This window comes from Cetorhinus maximus, chromosome 1 (genome assembly GCF_964194155.1).
Source record: "Cetorhinus maximus chromosome 1, sCetMax3.hap1.1, whole genome shotgun sequence".
Classification (NCBI taxonomy): Eukaryota; Metazoa; Chordata; class Chondrichthyes; order Lamniformes; family Cetorhinidae; genus Cetorhinus; species Cetorhinus maximus.
The window spans coordinates 10,320,654-10,348,416 of record NC_135879.1 but is presented as its reverse complement, the minus strand read 5'-3'; the positions used below and the strand labels follow the sequence as shown (position 1 = coordinate 10,348,416).

Below are 27,763 nucleotides of genomic sequence, written 5' to 3'. Positions count from 1 at the left end.
CCTTCTGGTGCTGTTGTTTTGGACAATTGGAGCCTTCTAGCCTGATCTGAAAATGGTTGTGTCTCTGAGACAGATCCTGGTGAGCTTTACAGCTTCCCCACAGGGGACAGAGCTGGAATGAAAGCTTCGTAGCACATCACAGCCACTTGCACCAGGCCCACTTTGGGCTGTATGTTTGAATTAAAAAGCAACTCGGTGTCTGTGATGGAGGGAAGGACTTAACCCAACCCGCGCCTGTTCCTGAGAGATAATCTGCGCGGACAGTCTTCAGACAGGGCCACTCTTTCTGTAATAGCCAAAATAATTATGGCTCACAATTTCAATGCCATGAATAGTTTCCACGCTGTCAGGAGGGACCCTCTGTTTGGTCTATGGATATTTTAAGTAACCAACAGGTTTGGCATGAATAGCATGTCGGGACCCAAAAGTCAGCAGGGATCCAATCAACTTGCACATTTCTCTAAGGTTCAGGGAATAGTCTATTGTAGCATTCAGACATTACAACCAAAATAGACATAAATCAAAAATATCTTTTCTTTGCTAAACTTCAGAGATTAGGATTAATTGTTTGAGGAGCAATAGGAGCAAAGCAAGGTAGTGAGTTTGAGAGGTTTAAGGGAGGTGCTTAGGGCCTCAGCAGCTGAGGGCAGTCATCAATGCTGGGCTGATTTAAATTGGGAATATGCAAACGGCCAGAATTGATGGGGCAGAGATATCCCAGAACAGGAGGATGTTATAGAGATGTGGGGACAGGCCGGGGGGAATGGAGTGGGAGGGGGGTGGGGGGAGGGGGGATGGGGGTGTGTGGGGCTGGTGCACGGGGAGGTGGGCAGGCCATTGACTGAGTTTAAAACAGAGATGAGGATTCATCCAGTCCTACTCCAATGTTACCAAGCTTTTCTAAGAGGAAGAATAACTGTCTGCCTAGACATATGGAAATTATGCCACATACTGGTAATATGAGTATTACTATTAATTGCAAAAGTGTGTGCAGTTGATAGTGTTATATCCACATTAACGCTCGAATCGATGTGATAATAACTAGCTACTTTTATTTAGAGAATATTCCGTCATTCTGACGCTCCAGAATATTCCATCATTCTGTCAAAGTAACGTTTGGAATGCAATTGCTACATGTTTACTCAATTTAGGAGGCCATCTGGTGTTCAGTTAACAACAGACAAGCACCATAATTATCAAATAGTGGACACATTTCTTCGTACCTTGGACAAGAAACAATGCTACAGCATTTCCCATTGCCTAGCTGTCCATAAGTTCCAGCTCCCCAGCCAAAGATAGATCCATTTTCACAAAGGGCCAAGGTATGTTGCTTGCCACAGGCCACATGGACAACCTTCTCTGTATTTAGAGCCATTACCTGTTCTGTAAAATAAAAGAGCTTATGTCTGTGATGTGCATATATTATTCATCGTAAAAATTACATTGACCAAGGGATGGCCAATAAACAATGTAAACAAATGAAAAAGAAGTTTATTACTGGATCCTTTCTGATACCATTTCATTTGATTCCAAAATTGCTGGTCATGGTATAGTTAAAAATTCCAAACATGCCTACAATCCTCTCAGCGTTATAGGCATATTTATACTCCAGAAGTTGAGATGAAACACTCCCCTACTTATTCTGCGTACTTTCATACAATCATTAGGCCATCTCTGCAGTAGAGTTTAAGTGGGGAAGATTAGAGATTTAACAGTTCTAACATGGCATCCAATAGCTTCTGGATAAAAAGTGAAACACACTAATTCTGAAAATATCTCACTTTGCCTTGGTGTACAGAGCAGTATATCGTAAACCTTTTCCAGTTTAGGATGCGATATTGCAATGGTGGTTTCTTATATTGTATTAATGTGAAGGGAGATGTGGGAATGTCTCCAAGTAGTTACTGTATCTCGTGGACACCCTAATTTTTTGTTGCTGTTTTGATGAGGGCGGCCCAGCCACTAAGGTAGCCCCAAAGTGTTGTCCAACAAGGCAGTCTGGCCGCTTATCCATTATTCTCAATTTGCTGACTGAACGAATTCTCACCCTTAGATGTATCACTGCAGAGAACATCCAATCTGGAGCCAGTTGCTTCTCCATAATGCAAAGGAGAAAATCGGAGAAAAGAATCATTTCATGCAATCTACATTCTAAAGACCTTCTTTTAGAGCCAATAAGCCTCAAAGCAATCAGTCCTCAACCTTTCCTTGCCCCAGCAGCAGCACAGTTTCAAACATCACAAGAAAGATCCAGGAGAAGATTATCTTTCAACCCATTAAAATAAAAATCATCCTTGGAATATGGGCTTTTCTGGCAAGGCAAGAAACAACCAAATCCCATTTAGTTCACCTTCTGCTATCCCATAGTTGAAAGATACAATGATGACAATGAAGATGTTGATGAATCTCTATCAGGTAGTCTACATCAGACCCTGAAATGATGTGAGGTAAACCCTCAGTGATAGATAGCTGTGGGCACCATAGGTCCAAAGTCACCTGTCCTGTATGTAAAAAGGTATGTAAAAAGGAAAAGGTCAGTAAAGACAAATGTGAGCCCATTCCAGTCATGGACAGGAGGATTTATGATGGGGAATAAGGAAATGGCAGAGAAACTTAACAAATACTTTGTGTCTGACTTAATGGAGGAAAATACGAAAAACCTTCCTGAAATATCAGAGAGCCAAGGGACATGTGGGATTGAGGATCTGAAAGAAATTAATATTAGTAAAAAAAAGTAGTGCAAGAGAAATTAATAGGACTGAAAGCTGATAAATCCCCTGGACCTGATGATCTATATTCCAGAGTGTTGAAAGAGGTGGCTGTAGAGATACTGTTTACATTGATGATTATCTTTCAAAATTCTATAGATTCTGGAATGGCACCTGTAGATTGGAAGGTAGCAAATATGTCCACGCTATTTAAGAAGGGAGGGAGGGATAAAACAGGGAACTACAGGCTTGTTAGTCTGACATCAAAGGAAGGGAAAATGCTAGAATCTATTCTAAAGGATGTGATAACTGGGCATTTAGAAAATAATAGCGAGGTTGGGCAGAGTCAACTTGAAATTGTGGAAAGGAAATCATGTTTGATAAACCTGTTGGTGTTTTTTGAGGATGTTACTAACAAAACTGATAAGGGAGAACCAGTGGATGTGTTGTATTTGGATTTTCAGAAGGCTCATCTTCGATTAGGCACTTTACAGCCTTCCGGACTGAATATTGAGTTCAACAACTTTAGATCTTGAACTCCCTCCTCCATCCCCACCCCCTTTCCGTTTCTTCCCCCTCCCTTTTGTTTTTTCCAATAATTTATATAGATTTTTCTTTTCCCACCTATTTCCATTATTTTTAAATGTATTCCACCCATGGTTTATTTCACCCCACCCCTACTAGAGCTACCTTGCTTGTCCTGCTCTCCAATCTTAATTAGCACATTCTTTTAGATAATATCACTACCTTCAACATCTCTTTGTTCTTTTGTCTGTGACATCTTTTGGTTATCTCCTCCTATCACTGCTTGCTTGTCTCAACAACGCTTCCCCCCTACCCCCCTTAAACCAGCTTATATTTCACCCCTTTCCTATTTCTACTTAGTTCTGTTGAAGGGTCATGAGGACTCGAAACGTCAACTTTGCTCTTCTTCACCGATGCTGCCAGACCTGCTGAGTTTTTCCAGGTATTTCTGTTTTTGTTTTGGATTTCCAGCATCCGCAGTTTTTTTGTTTTTATTAGAGTTTATTGGATTGGGGGAAGTATCCTTGCATTGATTGAGGATTGGTTAATGGACAGAAAACAGAGTAAGTGTAAATGGTCATTCTCAGGCTCACAGGCTGTGACTAGTGGGGTACTGCAAGGATCAGGCTTGGGCCCCAGCTATTCACAATCCATATTAATGATTTGGATGTGGGGACCAAATGTAATATTTCCAAGTTTGCTGATGTCACAAAACTGGGTGGGAATGTGAGTTGTGAGGAGGATGCAAAAAGGCTTCAAGGAGATTTAGACAGACTAAGTGAGTGGGCAAGAACATGGCAGGTAGAATATAATGTGGAAAAATGTTATCCACTTTGGTAGGAAAAACAGAAATGCAGAGTATTTCTTCAGAGGAGAGACTGGGAAGTGTTGATGTTCAAAGAGACCTGGGTGTTCTTGTTCATGAGTCACAGAAAGCTAATATGCAGGTGCAACAAGTAATTAGGAAGGCAAATGGTATGTTAGCCTTTATTGCAGGGGGATTTGAGTACAGGAATAAAGAAGTCTTGCTGCAATTGTATAGAGTCTTGATGAGACCCTCAACTGGAGTATTGTGTGCAATTTTGGTCTCCTTACCTAAGGAAGGATATGCTGGTCATAGAGGGAGTGCAATGAAGGTTCATTGGACTTATTCTAGAAATGGCAGAATTATCCTTTGAGGAAAGTTCAAGGAGACTGGGCCTGTATTCTATAGAGTTTAGAAGAATGAGAGGTGACCTCATTGAAGGGTACAAAATTCTTACAGGGCTCGACAGGGTAGACACAGGAAGGATGTTTCCCCTGGTTGAGGGCCTAGAACCAGGGGACACAATCTCAGAATAAGAGGTAGGCCGTTTAGGACTGAGATAAGGAGGAATTCCTTCAGTCAGAGGATGGTAAATCTTTGGAATTCTCTATCCCAGAGGGCCTTGGAAGCTCAGCAATTGAGTATGTTCAAAGCTGGGTTGATAGATTTCTAGATCACAATGACATTAGGGCTATGGGGATAGTGCGGGAAGATGGCATTGAGGTAGAAGATCAGCCATGATCTAGTTAAATAATGGAACAGGTTCAAGGGGCAGAATGGCCTCCTCCTGCTTATATGTTCCAATGTCCTGCTCAAGCATGCTACATCCACCACATGCCTTAGCCCTCAATAGCCTGTCACTATAACACACCTACACATACATTTTACAGTTCCCAACAATTGGGTATACTGAAAGTGCAGGACTGGAAATTAACCCATAAATTAAAGGTCAGTCCCAAAAACGAATGCCCCCTCACTCATGTACGCTCTCAGATACCTCTCCAATTCCTTCTTAAATATTCCCATCTTATCTGCTTTCATTGCCTCTCTGGGCAATGTCATTACTCTCCGTGTGCAATAGTTAATTCTACATAAAGAAGTAATTAAATAAAATTGAAGGCTTTCCGACAAATTGATTTTTATGTGATGCCTTTATAGCAAACCATATTAGCGATGTTCAATTTTTACATGGCAAAATTGTTCCTGCAAGTGTGCATTTCACCTTAGGATGTGTTAGCCTCAGAGGGAATGCAGCATCAGTTTACTAGAATAATACCTGGACTCCAAAGGGTAAATTATGAGAGATTACACAATGAGGGTTGTGTTCACTGGAATTTAAAATGTTAAGAGGTAATTTGTTCAAAGTTTTCAAAATATTAGGGGTTACAGATAGGAATGAAAGGGAAAAACTATTTCTACTGGACAGGGAGTCTATGCTAGATCAATTGTTAATTTTAAATCCGAGATTGATGGATCTTTGTTAGCCAAAGGTATTAAGGGATATGGGGCAATATATGAAATTAGGTCGCAGATCAGCCAAGAGCTCACTGAATGTTGGAACAGGCTCGATGGGTTGAATGGCCCCTGATCCAATGTTCCCAGGTGACGAGGTTCGATGATTCTGACGTGCGCTCCAGTTATTCCCAGGGGGAGATGCACTCGCACTGACTGAAGTCTAAATTCATCAACTTTCAAAACCCGAAGAGCGCGATATAGAATTTGAAATGTAATAGTTAAAAAAAAAGCTGAAAGGCAAGAGTTTTCATTCCGGAGAAGGGAGTGTCGCAGGTAAAGTGACAATAACTGTAGTGACATCGCTACCACTTCCAGCTGTAACAGCTGGTATTGTTGCTTTGGCCTATGACATTTTAGCATTGACGTTGTAAATCGAAACTGCTGATAAGTCAGCGGAGGGAGAAAACGAAACTGTTCAAATGAGAATAGAAACCAATCCCGGTGACTGCTCAGGATGACATGTAACGGGGTTCGGGGAAGAGCCCCTTGTCTGTCAAATGGGCGCATTGAGTTGCCATTTGGTCCATAATGAGAATTTAATCCTCAACTTTGCGCACAAGAGAGGAATAAGCCCCATGGGGGGGTGGTTACAGGATCCGGAGGGGATAAAGACATAAAAACAAAAAAAAAACTGCGGATGGATGCTGGAAATCCAAACCAAAAACGGAATTACCTGGAAAAACTCAGCAGGTCTGGCAGCATCGGCGGAGAAGAAAAGAGTTGACGTTTCGAGTCCTCACGACCCTTCAACAGAACTGAGTAATATTAGGAGAGGGGTGAAATATAAGCTGGTTTAAGGTGGGGGGAGTGGGGAGAGAGGGTTGTGGTTAGGAGAGGGGTGAAATATAAGCTGGTTTAAGGTGGGGTGGGGGGAGAGAGGGTTGTGGTTAGGAGAGGGGTGAAATATAAGCTGGTTTAAGGTGGGGTGGGGGGAGAGAGGGTTGTGGTTAGGAGAGGGGTGAAATATAAGCTGGTTTAAGGTGGGGGGAGTGGGGAGAGAGGGTTGTGGTTAGGAGAGGGGTGAAATGTAAGCTGGTTTAAGGTGGGGGGAGAGAAGTGGGGGGTGGGTTGTGGTTGTAGGGACAAGCAAGCAGTGATAGGAGCAGATAATCAAAAGATGTCGGAGAGAGGAGCAGTACTTCTTCAAGGTAGGCATTTCTTGAAGAGGAGTGGCAGTCAATTAAACACAGAGGTAAAGACAGGTATAAAGATAAAGGGGATAAAGACAGTTGGAATTAGGAAAAAGAAAGAAATGCAGGCATGTTGCTAATTTACGGGTTAAAGTGTCCATTTGGGGTTGAAAGTATATTACAATCTCGGGAGTTCACCGATGGTGCAGTGGTTCACCTGTGTCCTTTTACACCCAGCTCAGTTTGATTCCTTACCGAAAGGAGATTCTCTCTTTTTCCCCCCAAGTTGTCCTTTGCCGTTCTCGCCGCAAGTGAACACGGTGCCATCGGCCAGGAGAAACACCGAGTGCCTTTCTCCACAGCATACTCCTTGCACCGTCCGGTTCCGCAAGCATTCGATTTCTTGAGGTTGGGAGGTGTCTTGGCCCTTTAATTCCACCTGGGCGGACACGCCGCCACCCCAGCAAAACATCTCAACAGTCCGGAGCGCTCAGCGAGTGTCCTCTGACTCGCTCACTCTGTCTGTGCCCCAGGAATACACGATGCCAACACACGAACCACTCTCACTTGGCAAATGTACAACGCAGACTTGCACTTCAGACGAATCAGACACTCGGTATCCTTGATGCGCCTTTTATATTGGCTCGGGGGTGGGGGAAAGAAATATTCCTCAGTCCCCCTATGGTGGCAGCAATTAGTTTTGGAAGGTTCTGATGAGAGCTTCTGGACCTGAAAGATTAACTCTGTTTTGCTTTCTCCACAGATGCTGCCAGACCTGTTGAGTATTTCCAGCACTTTCGGTTTTGATCTCACAGAAATCATTACGCATTTCACGGTGACAGCATGCAACTGATATATATATATATATATATATAAAACACCAGGAAGACTTGCCTTTACATAACTCTTTGTCAAAGCCGCCAGACATCTCAAAGCACTTCACAGCCAGTGAAGATTATTTGCAGTGTTTGATTATTTGAACTGTTGTGATGCAGGGAAGGGGCAGCCAATTTGCACACAGCGAGCTCCTGCACACAGCAACGTGATAATGATCTGATAATCTGTTTTTTGTGATGTCGATTAAGGGATATCTATTGACCAGGACACCGGGGATAACTCTTTGAAGTAGTACCATGGGATCTTTTACCTCCACTCAAGGGGGCAGGCAGCATCGCGGTTTAACCGCTCATCTAAAAGACTTTTACCGTGCAGCACTCCCTCTGTACTGCACTGGAGTGGCAGCCTTGATTTTTGTGCTCAAGTTCTGGCCACAGCATTGGTTTTTAAGTATGTGGATTGAGGGATAAATATTGACAGGACACCAGGAGAACTTCCCTACTTTTCTTTGAGAACGATCCCAGGGATGAAAGGCTTAACATATGAGGAACGTTTGAGGACTCTGGGCCTATACTCGATGGAGTTTAGAAGGATGAGGGGGGATCTGATTGAAACTTACAGAATACTGAAAGGCCTGGATAGAGTGGATGTGGGGAAGATGTTTCCATTAGTAGGAGAGACTAGGACCCGAGGGCACAGCCTCAGAGTAAAGGGAAGACCTTTTAGAACAGAGATGAGGAGAAACTTCTTTAGCCAGAGAGTGGTGAATCTATGGAATTCATTGCCACAGAAGGCTGTGGAGGCCAGGTCATTGAGTGTATTTAATACCGAGATAGATAGGTTCTTGATTGGTAAGGGGATCAAAGGTTACGGGGAGAAGGCGGGAGAATGGGGTTGAGAAACTTATCAGCCATGATTGAATGGCGGAGCAGACTCAATGGTCTGAATGGCCTAATTTCTGCTCCTATGTCTTATGGTCTTATGGACACCCCCTTGGCATCTTTTACAGCCTGAGAGGGAAGAAGTGGCCTCGGTTTAATGTCTCTTTTGAAAGATGTACTTCTTCACAGTATAGCACTTTCTTCCTCCAGCACTGTGACAAAGAGCTGAACGCCATTATGTATTTAACCTTGAATGAGGTTTGATGAATTGGAGGGGATGTTCTTAAGCGAAATCTGAACGCAGAAGCATTGCAATCAAAAAGTCAACATGACAAGAAACTTTGGAGTGCTAGTGAGGGAGTGCTGCACTTTTGGAGTAGCCAACTTTTGGATGTGATATTAAATTGAGGCTCTGTCTGCTCTCCCAGCTGGATGTTAAAGATTCTGTTGCACCATTTCAAAGATTATGAGGGGCATGGGTCGGGTAGATAGAAAAACTTTTCCCCTTAGTGGAGGGGTCAATAACCAGGGGGCATAGATTTAAGGTAAGGGGCAGGAGGTTTAGAGGGGATTTGAGGAAATTTTTTTCACCCAGAGCATGGGGGGTATCTGGAATCGCTGCCTGAAAGGGTGGTAGAGGCGGGAACCCTCACAACATGTAAGAAGTATTTAGATAAAACTTGAAACACCATAGCATACAAGGCTACGGGCCAAGTGCTGGAAAATGGGATTCGAGTAGATAGGGGCTTGATGATCAGCACGGACATGATTGGCTGAAGGGCTTCTTTTCGTGCTGTAAAACTCTATGACACTATGTGGCTGCCACATTTGCTCCCTCTCAATAGTGATTGCGCTTCAAAGATACCTCATTGGCTGTAAAGCACTCTGGGATGTCCTGAGGCCATGAAAGGTCTATGTCAAGGCAAGTTTTTTTCTTTTTCTTTTAAGAATCTACTGCTTTCTTGAGAAAAGGGTCTTCTGCACTTGATTCACTCAGTTACCATATGAGCAATTTGCTATTACTACATGAAGATTCACAGCCCACTGTGGCCTCCAAGACACCCATAATTGTAGTCACTGCATCTGAAATAAAAACAGAAAATGCTGGAAAAACTCAGCAGGTCTGGCAACATCTGTGGAGACAGAAACAGAGTTAATGTTTCAAGTCCAATACAGCTCTTCTTTGGAACTGACCACCACATCGGCTGTGCTCTGCAGCCCTCCAATGTCTGTGGCATCTCAAGTATGAATTTTGTCTTTTTCCACCTTCAGTTATCTAACCTCATACATTTTATTTCTCATTAAAGCCCAAGTTTAATCTCTTTCTGATTCTTCCTGTAGGATTGGCATCCCTTCCAACTGGGAAATTTATGGAACATAATTTCAAACCCTTGGACATGTATCATGATTGGAACTGTAAATTTCAAAAATATAAGTTGCAGTCAGCAGTACAGGGCTGGGCAGCAAGGGGTTAATTCGGACATTTAGTGAAAACACAGTGACTCATCAAAAGGGTTTGGACATTGACTAATGCAATCAAGAAGTCAGATTACCTCATACAATGACACAAAATACATATCATCAATACAATACACTCAAGGAATTATTCAACCATCACAGACAATAGTACTGGAATAAGGTCATTCAAACCCTCATTAACTTTGGAGCCAGATGCTGTTTCTGTGCTTTTACTGTGCCACCTCAAACAGCAGGGGAATTGCTCATGCAATGAGAACTGATAATATTCGCCTGGATACATCTTCCATGGAAAACCCTGTCTTGTTTCAACCAGCAGAAGCAGATGACATTTGCCTGGACTTTGCGTGGAATCAACTAAATGGGCTTTGGAACAACAGGAAATATGTTTTGACAAGTCTGAGTTAAATTATTATAAAAGCGGAGCAGATCTGAGCATCTGGGCTGCAGTTGGAAGAAGGGTTGAGTTTGGTCACCTTGACTCAGACCTACAGTCAATACCAGATGAACCAACCTTGTTGGGGATTGTAAGTGTTTTCAGCCATATCTTGTTATACTGGCCTGAAGGGTTTGGGCTGCAGTCGGGAGAGGGTTGAGTTTGGTCACCTTGGCTCAGGCCTACAGTCAATACCAGATGAACCAACCTTGTTGGGGATTGTAAGTGTTTTCAGCCATATCTTGTTATACTGGCCTGAAGGGTTTGGGCTGCAGTCGGGAGAGGGTTGAGTTTAGTCACCTTGGCTCAGGCCTACAGTCAACACCAGATGGACCAGCCGTGTTGGAGGTTGTAAGTATTTTCAGCCATATTGTGGTGATACTGGCCTGAAGGTTTTGGGCTGTAGTTGGAAGAAGGGTCGAGTTTGGTCACCTTGACTCGGGCCTACAGTCAACACTGGAAAGACCAGCCGTGTTGGGAATTGTAAGTTTCAGCTAAATCATAGTGACATTGATCTGAGGGTTTTGTGAAGGTTTGAGGCAAAAACTTGGTGTGTTTTGCCGGTACCTTGTAACTCGTTTTAGCCATATCTTGGTGATATTGGTCTGAGGGTTTTTTTTTTAATTAAGGTTTCAGGACAGGATGTGGTGTTTTGCCTGTGTTTTTGTAAGTTTTAACTGAGTCATGATGACTTTGTGTCAAGTATTGGGAATAGGTTTTTTTAAATTTTGGGCTTTGTACTGTGGGATTGTAGGTGATTCAATTGTGAGTTATCAGAAGAAACTCGTCTCACTGGTCATTCTATTTAAGCCATATACACTTGTGAATCTGGTGTCACGAACTTGAGTGTGGGGAGGGTCTCTGAGGGAAAAGGGGAACCCCTCCATTCCTTCCACCTTCCACTCCAAATTCTGATTCTTAGAACATGTGTGTCCTAACAATGACCTAATAGAGGTCTTTAAAATTATGAAAGGCTTTGATAGAGTAAATACAGAGAGAATGTGGAGAAGAGCATTACTAGAGGCCATCAATATAAGATAATCACCAAGAAATCCAATAGGGAATTCAGAAGAAAGTTCTTTGCCCAAAGAATAATGAAAATGCGGAAGCCTCTACCGCTGGGAGTGGTTGAAGTGAATGGTATAGATGCACTAAGGGGAAACTAGACAAGCACATGATGGGGAAGGGAATAGATGGTTACGATGGTAGATTTAGATGAGAAAAGATGGGAGGAGGCTTGAGTGGAGCATAAACACCAGTATGGACTGGTTGGGCCAAAAGGCCTGTTTCTGTGTCACATATCCTATGTAATTGTATGTATTCATTTTGACATCTCTCCTTAGTCCTATTGATTCCATTGACTTTAATGATCTGTTGCTGATGTCATCTGATTTTTCATCTCACTAAAATCATCTGCTGTTCTCAATTTTCTTGCCCTGATCACTATACAACTTTTCAATACTTTGTCAAATAAAACTAAATTTATAAATTCCAATTCACCTTCTCCTGAAATCGCTGTTTTCAGGAACTTCATGGCTCCATTTCTTCAAGATCAGGGCAACCCTAGTGCTGAGCTCTTTGCTAGTCTTGATCTTGAACAATTTGCCAATTAGCGCACCCTCATCTCTGGGCAGCTTGGTAATTTAGTGACCTCCTAGATCTTTTCATCACCTCGTCCCCTAGTGCTTTACATTTGTATTTGTTCTAAGGATGAGATTTTCAATTTAATGTGTTAGGGGACAGAGTTAGTGTGGATGTGGCTGACAGTGAGCAGGATTTTAAGAATGACTAGATATATACAGCAATGTCTTGGCATTTCTGATGGATAGAGGATAGGAGGCCAGCAAGGAGAGTATACTGGTATGCTCAAGCTCATGGAGTCATACATTAGAGTTTTAGTGATAAAAAGGTTAGTTGGGAGCAGAGGTGAGCAATTATTGTAGAGTTGGAAATAAGCTGCTGTTGTATTGGAGAAAGTATAGGGTTCTGAAACTTAGCTTAGGGTCAAACAGGCTGCCATGATTGTGAACAAACTGGTGCAACTTGAGACAATGGTCAAAAAGGGAGATTGAGTCAGTTGTACACTGAAGTTTGTACTAGGGACCAAAGAAGGCAGCTTCAGTCATTCCAGAGTTAAGATGAGTAGAATTGTGTACATAACATGAATGGCTAATTCTATTGCACCAATTTAATCTTCTGTCAGTTAATGGGGATATGTTTGAATTTGCAAGTTTTGATCATTAGGACATTTTTTGGAGTTGCTTATTGTGGTAAAGAATCTTTGGACACACAATAACATTGCAGTTTCCTCTCACCATCCCTTTGCCATCTGCTTTTTCTGAGGTTTAATGGGGCAACCCTGCCTGACTAATAATTACCATGGGTCAACATGTTAGCAAGCAGAAACTGAGCCTGTTGACCCCCTTATAAGTAAATATATCTTTGGAGACATGGATTCTTGGGGTTGGGATATCTTTATGATTGCCTTAGGTTTATCTGGGGTCAAAATAAGGTGCATCTCACTCATGGTTGACTGGCAGAGATGCTAATAGTGGATATGTCTTAGGTATACAATTTTCAAGCTGTTGTCAACTGGCCAAGGTACTCACATGCACCAAAAATATACACATGGCCAGAAGTGGAAAACTATGCCCGCCAATTGGGCTGAAGAACTCAAAAAGTGAAACATGCGAACATGCTAATCAGGAGCTGAAGTAAAACAAAAACAGAATTACCTGGAAAAACTCAGCAGGTCTGGCAGCATCGGTGGAGAAGAAATCAGTTAACGTTCCGAGTCTTCATGACCCATTGTCATGAAGACTCGAAACGTTAACTGATTTCTTCTCCACCGATGCTGCCAGACCTGCTGAGTTTTTCCAGGTAATTCTGTTTTTGTTTTGGATTTCCAGCATCCGCAGTAGCTTTTAGCTTTTTGTTTTTATAGGAGCTGAAGTAAGCCATTCGGCCCCTCGAGCTTGCTCCACCACTCAATAAGATCATAGCTGATCTGATTGTGGAAATTCCACATTCCGCCTACCCCGATAACCTTTGACTTCCTTGTTAGCCAAGAATCTATCGTCCTCTGCCTCAAAGATATTCATTGACCCTGCCTCCACTGCTCTCTGGGGAAGACAGTTTCAAAGTCTCACAACCCTCTGAGAGAAAAAATTTCTTCTCATCTCTGTCTTAAATGGGAGACTCCTTATTTTTAAACTGTCTCCCCTAGTTCTAGTCTCTCCCACAAGGGGAAACATCTTTTCAGCATCCACCCTGTCAAGTCCCTTCTATTTTATATGTTTCATAAAAATCACCTCTCAATCTTCAACTCCAAGACTGTCCAACCTTTCCTCTTAAGATAACGCCCCCCAATCCCAGGTATCAGTCAAGTGAACCTTCTCTGAACTGCTTCAAGTGCATTTATATCCTTTCTTAAATAAGGAGACCAAAACTGTACACATCCTCTTTCCCTTGCCTCTCTCTCTCTCTCCATTTCTCTGTGCTTTTCACCTTTCTCTGTTTTCCTCTATTTCTTTTCTCCCAGACTCCTAGTTCTTACTAGCAGATCCTGAAAAAATGCATAGGTTTGTCATCCCAGTGCTTCATGAAAATGTGTGCATGTGCCTTTAAGACAATGCATTGTTCCTGCTCCCTGAAAGTCGGTTTGTACCCCTTGAACACACTGCTTTGCTCTTGTTCCATGAAGGGGTGTGTGTGCCCCTTTAAGACACGGTATTACTTCTGCTCCCTGAAGGCGGGCGCCTGGCCCTTTTAAGACATTGCATTGTTCCCGCTCCCCGAAGGTGAGCGCCTGCCCCTTTAAGACATGGCGTTGCTCCTGCTCCGTGAAGGTGGGTGCGTGTCCCTTTAATACATCGCACCGGCTCCTGCTCCGCGGGTGCCTGCCCCTTTAAGATCTAGTATTGTTCCTGCATCCTTGAGGGTGGGTGCCTGCCCCTTTAAGATCTAGTGTTGTTCCTGCTCCGTGAAGGTGGGTGCGTGTCCCTTTAAGATCTAGTATTGTTCCTGCTCCCTGAGGGTGGGTGCCTGCCCCTTTAAGCCAATCTGCTTTGCCCGGCACGTCGACACTTCCATCCGCCTTTGCCTGGGGTGCGGGGAGCGGCCTCTGCGATTGGTGGATCCGCCTGTCCATCACATCACGGTGGTTGTTTTTTTTTGTGTGTGTTGGGGGGTGGGGGGAGAGAGCTCGGCGACCAACCTGGAAGCGAAAAGCGGTCGGGTCCGGGGAGGAGAGTGATTGACAGGTCCGAGCTGTCAATCAGCCGGGAAGCGCGCGGGGCGGGGGAGGGGGGCTCGGTGCGGTGACAAAGGCGGCGAGCGAGCAGCCTCCCCTCTCTCTCCGGCTGATCCAAGGTCCCAGCTGGGGCTGGGCAGCCAGCCCGAGTCAGTGCAGCCTTTCCTCTCCGCATCTCCACTGCTACTGGATACCCATCCAAAAGAGCAACATTCAGGTAACTTTGTAACCCTCCCCACCCCACCACCACCACCACCACCACCAGGTAACTGAGAAGCTCAGCCTTGGAGGGGCTCTTTGCTGACAAGGGATTCCCACCCCCTCCCCTTCTTTGTGACTGTCACAATGAATTTGCATGATGTAGTAGCAAAGTTTATTAATGCTGCAGGGGCGTATTTTGTACCTAGGTCTCATTCTTGATCGATGTTTCCTGATTTAAAGGGCCTTGGCTCAGTGCGCAGCACCCGAACCTCTGAATTAGAAGGTTATGGGTTCGAGACCCCACATTCCAGCCTCAGAATCAAGGCTGACATCCCCCCAACCCCCCGGTGTTGCACCGCCAGAGGGGCCACCTTCCTGATCAGGACGTGCCACCTCGGCCCTCTCTGCGGGATGTTAAGAAAGATTATCTCGAAGGCATGAGGTGGCACGTTTCCTGGGTCGATGTTTAACACTCAACCTATCATCTCAAACTTGAGGATCTGATCATTTATTTCATTGCTGTGTGCCAGGTATTGCTGCGTGTAAATCTCACCTTGCAACAAGAGCTAAACTTCAAAGAAAGGTACCGAATCGTCTGTAAGGTGGCTTGGGATGTCCTGAGTTTGTGAAAGGTGGGGGCCATGTAAATTCATGCCTTCCTTTCTTACGGAATCCCCATGCTTTGTTTTGAAATTTTGCTGTGGTTAATTTAGACCAGAATATTGTATCAGCAATTTTTTTGGTTCCCAGAACTGTGACTACAACCTCACCTCACCCAGAAATTGCTATTGATTTGAAGCAATCAAAAGGTTCCTTTTGTCGAAATATAAAATAGTCTGCAATGGCCACAAGAGTCGTCTTCCCTGGGATGTGTCCCACTCCTTTATAGTTGCTTCTCATTATGGGAGAGTGTTAGTTGACATGTTATCAAATGATCATTTGTAGCTCAATAACTTCATAAAAATTCTTTTATGGGATGTGAGTGTCGCTGGCAAGACCATCATTTATTGCCCATCCCTAATTGCCCTAGGTGCTGGTGAGCTTCCTCCTTGAGCCACTGCAGTCCATGTGGTGTAGGTACACCCACAGTGCTGTTAGGGAGGGAGTTGCAGGATTTTGACCTAGCGACAGTGAAGGGATGGCGATACAGTTCCAAGTTAGGATGGTATGTGGCTTGGAGGGGAACTTCCAGATGGTAGTGTTCTTCATGCAGCTGTTGCCCTTGTCCTTCTAGGTGGTAGAGGTCATGGGTTTGGAAGGTGCTGTTGAAGGAGCCGTGGCAAGTTTCTGCAGTGCATCTTGTAGATGGTACACACTGCTGTCACTGTGTGTCCATGGTGGAGGGAGTGAATGTTTAATGTGGTGGATGGGATGCTGATTAAGCAGGCTGTTTTGTCCTGGATTGTGTCAAGCTTCTTGAGTGCTGTTGGAGACGCACTCACCCAGGCAAGTGGGGAATATTCCATCACACTCCTGACTTGTGTCTTGTAGATGGTGGACATGCTTTGGGGAGTTAGGAGGTGAGTTACTCACTGCAGAATTCCCAGCCTCTAACCTGCTCTTGTATTTATGTGGCTGGTCCAGTTCAGTTTCAGGTCAGTGGTAGCCCCAGGATGTTGATAGTGGGGATTCAGCAATGGTAATGCCATTGAATGTCAGGTGGAGATGGCTATATTCTCTCTTGTTGGAGATGGTCATTGCCTGGTACTTGCGTTGTTGGAATCTTACTTTGCCACTTATTATTCCAAGCCTGAATATTGCCACTCATTAGTCCAAGCCAAATCTTGCTCCAACTTGGGTGAGATTGACCCAGTTGCTGACTTAATGAATTCTAGTACATTTTTCACAATCAATGCTGTGGATCCAGTGAGGACATTCTTTTAAGGATTTGAAAGTTAAACCTTTGCCACAAGACCTTCCCTCCATTGCTTTTCCCCGCACCAAATCCATTTTGGTGTGTCTCATGTGGAAATCTATCACTAAGTTTAAGTTTCTGCAACCCCACCCTCCCCCGGTATGAGAAACTGGAAATGCTTGAAATCTGAAAGAAAAACAGGAGTTGCTAGAAATAGACAGCATCTCAGTCAGCACCTGGAAAGGGTAAATCCAGGTTATGATGGTTCAGCTGTGCAACCCTCCATCAGCTTGTTTGTTTGGGTATATGTCCTTTATCAATCTGCTGAAGCTTTGCACACCCGATAGACTACAATCTGCCTTTTCTCTTTATTGGTGCTGAGAGACCTGTTGTGCACTTCCACAATATCTGTGCATTTATACAGCATAATTTCAGAATGTAACCTGCTAGAAGGGTGAAACTCACTAGGATTACATTACAATAACATCAACATAGCATCTATATATAGCACCTTTTTTAATATGGTAAACTGTCGTAAGGCGCTTTATAAGAGGATTATCAAAAAAGTTGACCACCAAGTCACCTAAAGGGCAGTTGAACAAAAGCATGGTGAAAGAGGCAAGTTTTAAAGAGTGTCTAAAAGAAGGAAAGAGAATTAAAAAGGGGGGAAAGTTCCAGAACTTGGGGGCCCAGGCTGCTGAGAGGTTTTATGGAGTGTCTTCACGGAGGCTAGAAAGATGGAGAGGCAGAGAGCGGCTTAGGGAATTCTGGAGCTTAGAGTCTCACCTGTCAATGGTGGAGCAATTAAAATCAGGGACACACAAGAGGCCAGAATTGGAGGGACGCAGAGACCTCCGAGGACTGTAGGATTGGAGGAGGTGACAGAGATGGGGAAGGGATTGGAAAATGCGGATCAGATAATCAAGCACTGATTTCACGAAGGCCAAATGAGTAAATAGCTGCATTATGGAGAAAATAATTATTTCTGCAGCATTCAGAGTGCTTCATTTTTCACCAGTCTTTACCCTGAGGTTTGTCATAACCGAACAGCCACCTTTTACAATGAATTAGAAAGGGAGGAAGTTGCAGAACTTGGGGCCCATTCAGCTGAGGCACAGTCACCAATGGTGGAGCAATTAAAATTGGGGATGCAAAGAGGCCGGAATTGGAGGAGTGCCGATATCTTGGAGCTTGTAGGGTTAGAGAAGGCTACAGCGATAGGGAGGGATGAGGCCTTGGAGGGATTTGAAAACAAGGATGAGTGTTTTAAAATTTAAGCCATTGCCAGCCTGGGAGAAAATGTACATCAGGGTGATGGGTAAACAAAATTTGGAACGAGTTAGGATACTGGGAGCAGAGTTTTGGATAAGCTTGTCTATATAGCGTGGAGGATGGGAGGCTGACCAGGGAAGCTAGGGATTGCGAAGGAACAAAGGTGTGGATGAGGGTAACAGCAGTAGATGATCTGAAGCAAGGGTGGAGCTGCGTGATGTTATGGCATTGGAAGTAGATGGTCTTGGGCGACGTGGCTGTTATGTGGTCAGAAGCTTATCACTGTTCTGAATACAGCCTGGTTCAGCCTAGGACAGTAGATGGGGAGGGGGCTAGAGTCTGCATATGGAATTGTCTGTTCACAGTCTGATCCTCATCCTTCCCTGAGTTTTGACTTTTATTCTAAAATTGTACTACTCTGCATTATATATAACCTAGTATTCCTCTTTCTCCCCCTCTCTGTTCCCAGGAGAATCACAAAAACCATGACTTCGAAAGTACAGCTGTTGTGTTGGGGCCATACAAATTTGGGCCAACTCGGGCTGGGTGATGTACATGAGAATATAGTCACCCAACCAAGGACTTCTTCATTCTTTAGTAGTAAAACTGTGCGAGAAGTGGCCTGCGGGAGATACCATACGGCTTTTGTTCTACAAGATGGAAGTGTCTACACATGTGGCTCAAACATCTGGGGACAACTGGGCCACGAGAAAACAGGTTACAGTCCAGGTAATGATTACAGAAGTGTGTGTGTGTGTGTGTGTGTAACGTTTCTGCATCTACACTGTCTGTCTCGGGGTGCCTTCAGCAGTCAGATAGGAACACATATCGAACATTGTGAAAGATGACTGTTTGGTTATGCCACACTTCAGAGTAAAGACTGGTGAGAAATGGAGCATTTTGAATGCTGCAGAAATAATTATTCTCTCCATAATGCAGCTATTTACTCTTTTGGCACTCGTGAAATCAGTGCTCGATTATCTGATCCTTGTTTTTTTAATCCATCCCCATCTCTCAAGCCTCCTCCAGTCCTACAATCTTCTGAGATCTCTGCGTTCCTCTAATTCTGGCCTCTTGTGTGTCCCTGATTTTAATTGTCAGGAAAATATAATAATTCTCATAAAGTTATTGGCACTTATTGTAAAATAGTTGTGTGTGTGTATGTGTGACTTAATTGGATTAAAGGCAGCTGGTCTGAAGGCTTTGATGTAGTTAGGTTTGAAATACTAAATAGGTAAGCATGAGTGGAGTGTTAGGATGTAAGGTGTAAAGGTACATTTGCATTTGTAAATAAACCAGGCCAGATTGTTTTCAAAGGAGGGGTGAAATGTGTTACCTAGATAGGTGAAGTTTAGAAACAGTGTGTTTATTTTTTGCCAAAGATTACTGGTAAAAATTTAGTGCTATGAGAGATTTTTATTATTAGGAAGGTAAAGTCCAAAGACATAGTGAAACAATGGGTATTTGCATTCAAAGGGGGAAATATGTATAAAGGAGTGAAGGCTGTGTGTAAGGGGAGGCAGCCTAAGATTCAACAAGTGTGAAACGCCTTCAGCCTGTATGTACCAAACTGCTGCCTCCACAGACTGAAGCTAAGAGAACTCGCTTTGAATTCGACTGTTAAGGGTATTGTTTACTTTGTCTAGGTCTTTTTAAAATCTATGTGTTTTACTGTGGCCTTAACGAAGGTGTAACTGGGAATCAGATTAACTAGGGGATTTAGAAGTAATTGTAGCAGTAATTTGTAGACGCATGTCTGTGCTTACAATCTTTTCTTTTATTAATAAATGTTTAATTTAGTTTTATAAAAACCTCTTAAAACTCAGTGGTCTTATTATTACTGAATTCAAAGCCCTCATCTTGAAACATTCAAATTGAAAATTAGTTGCGATAGTTGTTTCAAGTTTCCCTCTGGGATTTGAGCAGCTCAGTATTTACCATCCGCTGTGCCATAACAATTGCTCCACCAATGGCAGGCAAGGCCCAAAGTTCCAGAAGTTTCTCCCTAAATCTCTCTCCGCCCTTCCATCTCTCCAGCTCTCTAGCCTCCTTGATACCTCTTTGACCAACCTTTAGTCATCACTGCTAATACCTCCTTCTGTGTTTTGGTGTCAGATTTTGTTTGATACCCCTGTGAAGCACCTTGGAATGTTTTATGGGGAAGAATTTTCCCCCCATTGTTGGGGGGGGGGGAAGTGCAGGAGTGGGTGTAGGCAGGTGCGCCTCCAATTGGCACCCCCAATCGGGGGGCGCACTGCCATTTTACTTTGGCGGGAAAATTAAGGCCCGCCCAGTGTGACGTCCGCCAGGAAGCGCTATGCAGGCCAAGTGCAGCCTCAGGGAGATTGGCGCCAAATTTAAAAATGGTAAAGGTGCAAAAACAAAATTTCCCTGACATGTCCCCTCAAGTGACACTGTCCATCACTTTAAATCAAACATTTATTAAATTTTTAAAAACCCTCATGAAACCTCATCCCGCCCGTGGATGAGGTTTCACGCTTTTTCTGAGGCCCACCAGGGCTCCCGGCCTGCCCGCCAACCTTAAGGTTAATGAGGTTAATGACTTTGTCAATGGCCTCAATAGGCCGTTGACAGGTCGGCGGGCGCGCAGCTGATTCGACTGCACCCCTGCCGACCTGAAAATTGAATTGACGCGGGGTGAGGTCGGGAGTTCCGCCCGACATCATCCCGCGTCGTTTTACACGTCGGCGAGCAGGCCCCACCCCCACCACTCGGCGACCTAAAGATGCTGCCCATGATGGTAAAGGAACTATATAAATGTAAGTTGTTGACGTCTCTTGTAAGCCTTGCAAACAACAATGTACTGTGTCACCTGGTTCTATTGGAGGCTTCCTGCGACCAATGAGCAGCCTGAGACACAGACTCTCTCATTACTGCCATTGCTTGGATCATTGCAGCTTTCAAGACTGAGCTGGATAGATTTTTGTCAGGTTGGGGTATAAAGGCATTTGGAGCAAGTATGAGTGAATGGGTCTATGGTGCAGTTGGAGCATGAATAACAGAGCAGGCCCAAGCAGCTGAATGGCTTAACTTTGTTCCTACGTCCCTTCCTGTCATACCTGACCTAACCTTAATCCACCTATGGGGTATCTCTCTTATGAAAAGTCTGGTGCATATCTGTCATGCCATATCTCAGAAAGGTTCTACTTCAGGACTTCATGGAGCAAATTTTCTTCTTCACGTTCTGTGTAGCCATCTTGTGGACTGTCCTCCCAATGTGGAACATGTCAGATCTTCATGGCATTGATTTCAATAATGGCAGGGAAGCTGCTCAACTCAGGCTGGGAATATTCCATCCAGCAACATCCCACCCTCCCATCCCCCACCCACCACACCCCCCATCCCCCACCACACCCCCCATCCCCCACCACACCCCCCATCCCCCACCACACCCCCCATCCCCCACCACACCCCCCATCCCCCACCACCCCCCATCCCCCACCACACCCCCCATCCCCCACCACACCCCATCCCCCACCACACCCCATCCCCCACCGCACCCCATTCCCCACCACACCCCATCCCCCACCCTCCCATTCCCCACCTCCCCATACCCCATCCCCACCACACCCCATCCCTCACCACACCCCATCCCCCACCCTCCCTATCCCCCACCACACCCCATTCTCCACCACACCCCATCCCCCCACCACACCCCATTCCCCACCACACCCCATTCCTCACCACACCCCATCCCCCCACCACACCCCATCCCCCACCCCCCACCACACCCCATCCCCCACCGCACCCCATCCCCCACCGCACCCCATCCCCCACCGCACCCCATCCCCCACCGCACCCCATCCCCCCACCGCACCCCATCCCCCCACCGCACCCCATCCCCCCACCGCACCCCATCCCCCCACCACATCCCACCCCCACCGCACCCCACCCCCCCACCACACCCCATCCCATTCCCCCACCGCACCCCATCCCATTCCCCCACCGCACCCCACCCCATTCCCCCACCGCACCCCACCCCATTCCCCCACCGCACCCCACCTCATTCCCCCACCGCACCCCACCCCATTCCCCCACCGCACCCCACCCCATTCCCCCACCGCACCCCACCCCATTCCCCCACCGCACCCCACCCCATTCCCCCACCGCACCCCACCCCATTCCCCCACCGCACCCCACCCCATTCCCCCACCGCACCCCACCCCATTCCCCCACCGCACCCCACCCCATTCCCCCACCGCACCCCACCCCATTCCCCCACCGCACCCCACCCCATTCCCCCACCGCACCCCACCCCATTCCCCCACCGCACCCCACCCCATTCCCCCACCGCACCCCACCCCATTCCCCCACCGCACCCCACCCCATTCCCCCACCGCACCCCACCCCATTCCCCCACCGCACCCCACCCCATTCCCCCACCGCACCCCACCCCATTCCCCCACCGCACCCCACCCCATTCCCCCACCGCACCCCACCCCATTCCCCCACCGCACCCCACCCCATTCCCCCACCGCACCCCACCCCATTCCCCCACCGCACCCCACCCCATTCCCCCACCGCACCCCACCCCATTCCCCCACCGCACCCCACCCCATTCCCCCACCGCACCCCACCCCATTCCCCCACCGCACCCCACCCCATTCCCCCACCGCACCCCACCCCATTCCCCCACCGCACCCCACCCCATTCCCCCACCGCACCCCACCCCATTCCCCCACCGCACCCCACCCCATTCCCCCACCGCACCCCACCCCATTCCCCCACCGCACCCCACCCCATTCCCCCACCGCACCCCATCCCATTCCCCCACCGCACCCCATCCCATTCCCCCACCGCACCCCATCCCATTCCCCCACCGCACCCCATCCCATTCCCCCACCGCACCCCATCCCATTCCCCCACCGCGCCCCATCCCATTCCCCCACCGCGCCCCATCCCATTCCCCCACCGCGCGCCATCCCATTCCCCCACCGCGCCCCATCCCATTCCCCCACCGCGCCCCATCCCATTCCCCCACCGCGCCCCATCCCATTCCCCCACCGCGCCCCATCCCATTCCCCCACCATTTCCCCACCACATCCCATCCCCCACCACATCCCATTCCCCATCACACCCCAATCCCCCCGCCCCATTCTCCACCACACCCCATTCCCCCACCATGCCCCACACCCCCACCTCAACTATCTCCAGACAAAAATTTGAGGTTGGTTGAAACTAGGATTTATCTGTCAAATTACCAGCAACTATCTTTTGGCCAAACCTGTGTGAAGCAAGAGTTGAATTCAGTGAATGACTTACTCTTAGTTCAGTTGATAGCACCTTTCAGCTGGAAGGCTGAGAGTTCAAGTCCTACTCCAGAGACGTCTAAACTAGCACACCAGTGCAGTATTGAGGGAATGCTGCACTGTTGGAGTTGCCTTCTTTTGAATGAGACATTAAGCTGAGGCGCTGTCTGCTCCCAGGTGAGCATGACAGATCCCTTGACGCTATTTTGAAGAAGGGCAGAGGAGATCTCCCTCATGCCCTGGCCAATATTTATTACTCAGCCAACATCACTAACACATGGACATTGCATTACAACAGTGATTACACTTCAAAAGTACGTTGTTGACATGTAAAACACTTTGGGATGTCCTGATGTCGTGAAAATCGCTATATAAATTAAAGTTCTTTGTTTAGCTACTGGTGGGCACCAAGTAAGCAGGAGGGAACTGCGAAATCACAAGTTTTTTTTTAAAGATACCACTCCCTAAGCAGCAAGTACCACAAGACCGACCACAATGCGAAAGGTAGCCAGTCGTGATATCTAGCCCCCTTCTTGCCTCACCTGTATGCAGCCAAGTGGATCCGTGCGGAATTTGGTACCTGGTTGGAAGGTGGGAAGAGAGGTTTGGGCGGCCATTTTGGCCCCACGCAGGGAAGTAAACAAAGGCACCTTGGATGACCTCTCCCGGAGCCAGATGCTTTCCTCATTTTGTCTTTCACTCAAACCGGAGTTAAATTTGTGATTGGGAGCCCAACTGTGTCATCAGACTTCCTGATCTGCACACTTAAAGAAGGACTCCGTCAATCTTGGGCAGTTGCTGTTTGCCATCTGCTTAGAAGGACAGATTAAAATCAGGACTGGTGCAAAGTAGGCAGTCAAGCCGCCTAGTTAATTTTTAAACTGGTTTTCACTTGGTGGGCGGGGACGGGGTTGGATACGGTTAAAATTGCACCTATAACAAACCAAACTCATTAAAAATTCTAGAAAAACCCACTGTAATCTCCCAGCAGCAATGTTTCATTAGTGTTGAAAGAATCTGTAAGAAGCTTTGCTCTGACCTCCTGTTATTCCCTCTGTAGCTTGCCGATTGAGTTGGACATTTCCCCTGTACCTGGGTCCTGAGCACTAGTTGCTGGATGGGCAGAGAGCAAATATATGATGGGAAGTTGTTTATTTTCAGGGTGCTGCTGAGGAACTACAGTTCCAGAACAATATGAGCACAGCAAGCTCCCACAAAAAGCAATGTGATCATGACCAGATAATCTGTTTTTGTGATGTGAATTGTAGGATAAATATTGGCCAGAGCATCGGGGATCACTCCTCTGCACTTGTTCAAAATTATGTTTACCGGAGAGGGCAGATGGGACTTAGTTTAAAGTCTCATCCGAATATCGGCACCTCCGACAGTGCAGCATTCCTTCAGTGCCGTGCTGGATTGCCAGCCTCGATTGTTGTGCTTAAGCCCTGGAGTGGGACCTGAACCCAGAGCCTTCTGACCCAGGGGTGTGAGCGCTACTAACTAAATCACTGCTAATGCTAGCCAAGGCTGACGCTGTATGTAGAGTATGTGGTCATTTCTTAATCAATTCCAATCTAACCATTGCCTTACTGAGCTGCCATTTTGTTGCGCAAGTCTTTAATTGAGAATGGTTTTCAGAATGTCCTAGTATAACTTTGGCTACAGTGGGTTTACAAGACCTGGCCTTTTCACAATGGGCATTGAGGAAAATACCCAAATATGGAAGTTAAAGAAGTGTGTGTTTATAATGCATTCACTGTTGCTTTTGAGCTCATTAAAGCATTAATAAGGCGTTAATTAGTATCTAACACATTATTCACAAACCATTTGTGGATGTCTTGGAAATAGTTTTCTGCATAAAGGTTCAAAGTGTAACTTCAAGAAAACATTTTCACTGGAATATTTGGTTGTATTTTATGTGATTTACTGGGAACATCATGCTTTATGTTTTTTTAAATTTATTTTGAGGACAAACATTTAGGCTGACACTTCAATGCAACACTGAGGGGATGCTGCACTGTTGGAGGTGCCGTCTTTCGGGTGAGATGTTAAACTGAGGACCAGGTGATCGTAAAAGATCCCATGGCACTATTTTGAATGAGTGCGGGAGAGTTTTCCTTGGAGAGGAGTGCTGGCCAACATTTATCCCTTGACTAACATCACAAATAAAAAACAGATTATCTGGTGTTTATCGCAGTGCTGTTTATGGGATCTTACTGTGTGCAAATTGGCCGCTGCATTTTAGTGATCGTCACTAAAATAGTGTGGGGATGGGGAAGTCGGGGGGGGTGGGGGGGAGAGAGGGTGTTTAAAAAATTCTGAGCACGCAGGAAAGCTGCCTCCAATTGAGGCGTGTTCAAGGGCAGGCAGCCAATCCACTCCCAGATGTTGAGTTTTTAAAATCTGGCAATGAAGTTGGCAACCTCCGAGTTAAAATAAACATAGAGAAAAGGCGGAAGTACTCAGCAGGTCACTTAACTCTGTTTCTCTCTGGCCACAGAAGCTAAGGTTTCGGGTCGATGACCTTTCAGCAGAATTGGGACAAGTTAGGAATGTAATAGCTTTTTGAGTAGCTGAAATGGGGGATGATTGAAAAAGTACAAAGAGCGTTAGGGCGGAAGAAATTAAATGACAAAAGTGTTGGCGAGGCAGAGCTGAAGGAGCTTCTTACTTAACTGACTTTTGTGGGTCTTTAGTGATTGGCCAGTTTTGAGAGGCCTCGGGGTTGTGGGTGGGCATGGGGAGGGGGGGAGGCGGGGGTGCCCAGCAGCTGAACCATGGTGAGAATAGCTTTGGGAGAAGCTATGTGCCTTTTAGAGCTTGTGGGCCAGGAGGAGCAGTAGCTCTTCCTACCGGCCCCCAGAGTGCCGTCCAATCAGAACCTCCTCAAGCCATCCATTGGGATTGGAGATCGGACTGCACCCCTTCCTCTCCCCAGGGTTTGGGAGAGCACCCCCGCTCTGGAGCTATGGCTTGGACTTACCTGCTCCTGCAGATAGCTCCAGAACACTGAAAGCCAAGTCTGTCAGTCAGGCTGACTTCCGGGCAGGGAACCCGTCAAGGATAAAAGAGGCACGTTGTAGATTTCTGGCTTTCCTGTGGGAGAACTCTGCCGTGCTGCCTATGTAACCCACTTCAGTAAATATCCAGACTCCTGTCCCTGAGATGGGAACTCAATAATGTCTGCACACCTTATTCAATCATCCCTTGCTCTTTAGCCCTGCTCATTTTGAAGATTTCTGCTAATCTTGGCTCCTTGTGTTGAGTGTCACGAGGGATCGACTTGTGTGTAAATGTATATATAAATGAACAATGTTGAAGTGCACCAAATAAAGTTTCAGAAATCTTCTCCAGAGGGACACGGCGCCCAAACCCCCTAACAGGAAAGTACATGATGTATATTATACCCACTTCTAAACTTGTTACTGAACCAGTCACATTAATTTAACCTGAAACTCATTCGAATACCTTTATGAATGTTTCTTGATAGTCAAATAATTGTGTTCAAGTTAACTCTGACAGAAGCGAGGCTTCGTCAAACAGTATTAAATGTTAATGAAAAGCCGAGAGCTGGTTACCCTCATGGACGTTCTTTGGTAAACAATAGCGTGACCATGCCTCAGACTAGAAAATAGAATTGCATAGAATTTTACAGCACAGAAACTGACCACTCGGCTCAACGGGTCTGTTCTGGCGTTTACGCTCCACATGAGCCTCCTCCCACCCTCCTTCCTGTCGCTCCATCAGCATTTCACTTGATTCCTCTCTCCCTCGTGTAGATATCTGGCCTCCAGAAAATGCATCAACGCTGATCATCGCTGCCACTCTATGTAATTACAAGTTCTATATTCTGATCACCCTTTCACCCAGAGAGACAGTGGCATAGTGTTAATGTCACTGGGCTAGTATCCAGTATCCAGAGGTCCAGGCTAATGCTCTGGGGACATGGGTTCAGGTCCCACCAAGGCAGTTGGTGGAAATTTAAGTTCAATTAATAAATCCGGAATATAAAAGTAGTCTCAGTAGTGGTGACTGTTGTAAAAATCCATCTTGTTCACTAATGCCCTTTAGGGAAGGAGATCTGCCTTCTTACCCGGTCTGGCCTACATGTGACTCCAGACCTACAGCAATGTTAACTGCCCTCTGAAATGGCCTAGCAAGCCACTCAGTTCAAGGGCAATTAGGGATGGGCAACAAATGCTGGCCTTGTCAGTGAGACCCACATCCCATGAAAGAAAAAAATCCCTATGAATGAAGAGGTTTCTCCTGAATTCTGTATTGCACACCCTGGTTCAATCTGCCCTTGCTATTTGGAGTTTATTAGCAACTATCATATGTTATATGTCTTCTCGTTTTAGATTTTCCCACAATTGGAAACACCTTCCCTACACCTACCCCATCAAATCACTTCATACATTTCAGAGCAAAGCCTACTGACACATTGACAATTATTCATCATTGCCCCTTGGGATCAAAGGCATTCTGCAGAATTTTCCCCTCGGTGATTTGGGGGCGGGGCCCGGTCACCGAGGGAAAATGACGTGGGATGACATCGGGAGGAATCCCCGGTGTCACCCCGGTCCATTTAAATCTTCAGGAA

The 27,763-nt window shown here is 46.0% G+C and overlaps 2 protein-coding genes across 6 annotated transcripts in view; one reads left to right on the top strand and one right to left on the bottom strand.

The window, feature by feature from the left end:
- LOC144668301 (putative E3 ubiquitin-protein ligase HERC6) overlaps nucleotides 1–7,261 on the bottom strand; it is a 49,962-nt gene extending 42,701 nt beyond the window's left edge. Inside the window, exons 1-2 of the mRNA XM_078530199.1 lie at nucleotides 6,939–7,261; nucleotides 1,224–1,383 (exon numbers count right to left, since the gene is read on the bottom strand). Of these exons, the coding sequence (XP_078386325.1) occupies nucleotides 1,224–1,383; nucleotides 6,939–7,155 (377 nt within the window). The 5' untranslated portion in view covers nucleotides 7,156–7,261. The remainder of the gene's footprint in view (nucleotides 1–1,223; nucleotides 1,384–6,938) is intronic.
- Nucleotides 7,262–9,523: 2,262 nt separating this feature from the next.
- The window catches only part of LOC144667774 (putative E3 ubiquitin-protein ligase HERC3), an 86,821-nt gene continuing 68,581 nt past the window's right edge, over nucleotides 9,524–27,763 (top strand). The window contains exons 1-3 of one of the 5 annotated variants that reach the window (XM_078529349.1): nucleotides 9,524–9,644; nucleotides 9,743–10,404; nucleotides 18,363–18,622. In XM_078529349.1, coding sequence (XP_078385475.1) covers nucleotides 10,382–10,404; nucleotides 18,363–18,622 — 283 coding nt within the window. In that variant the 5' untranslated portion in view covers nucleotides 9,524–9,644; nucleotides 9,743–10,381. Of the gene's footprint in view, nucleotides 9,645–9,742; nucleotides 10,405–10,556; nucleotides 10,665–14,429; nucleotides 14,476–14,504; nucleotides 14,783–15,256; nucleotides 15,350–18,362; nucleotides 18,623–27,763 lie in introns of those variants that run through there. The other 4 variants (XM_078529256.1, XM_078529608.1, XM_078529437.1 and 1 more) reach the window with 4 other exon arrangements.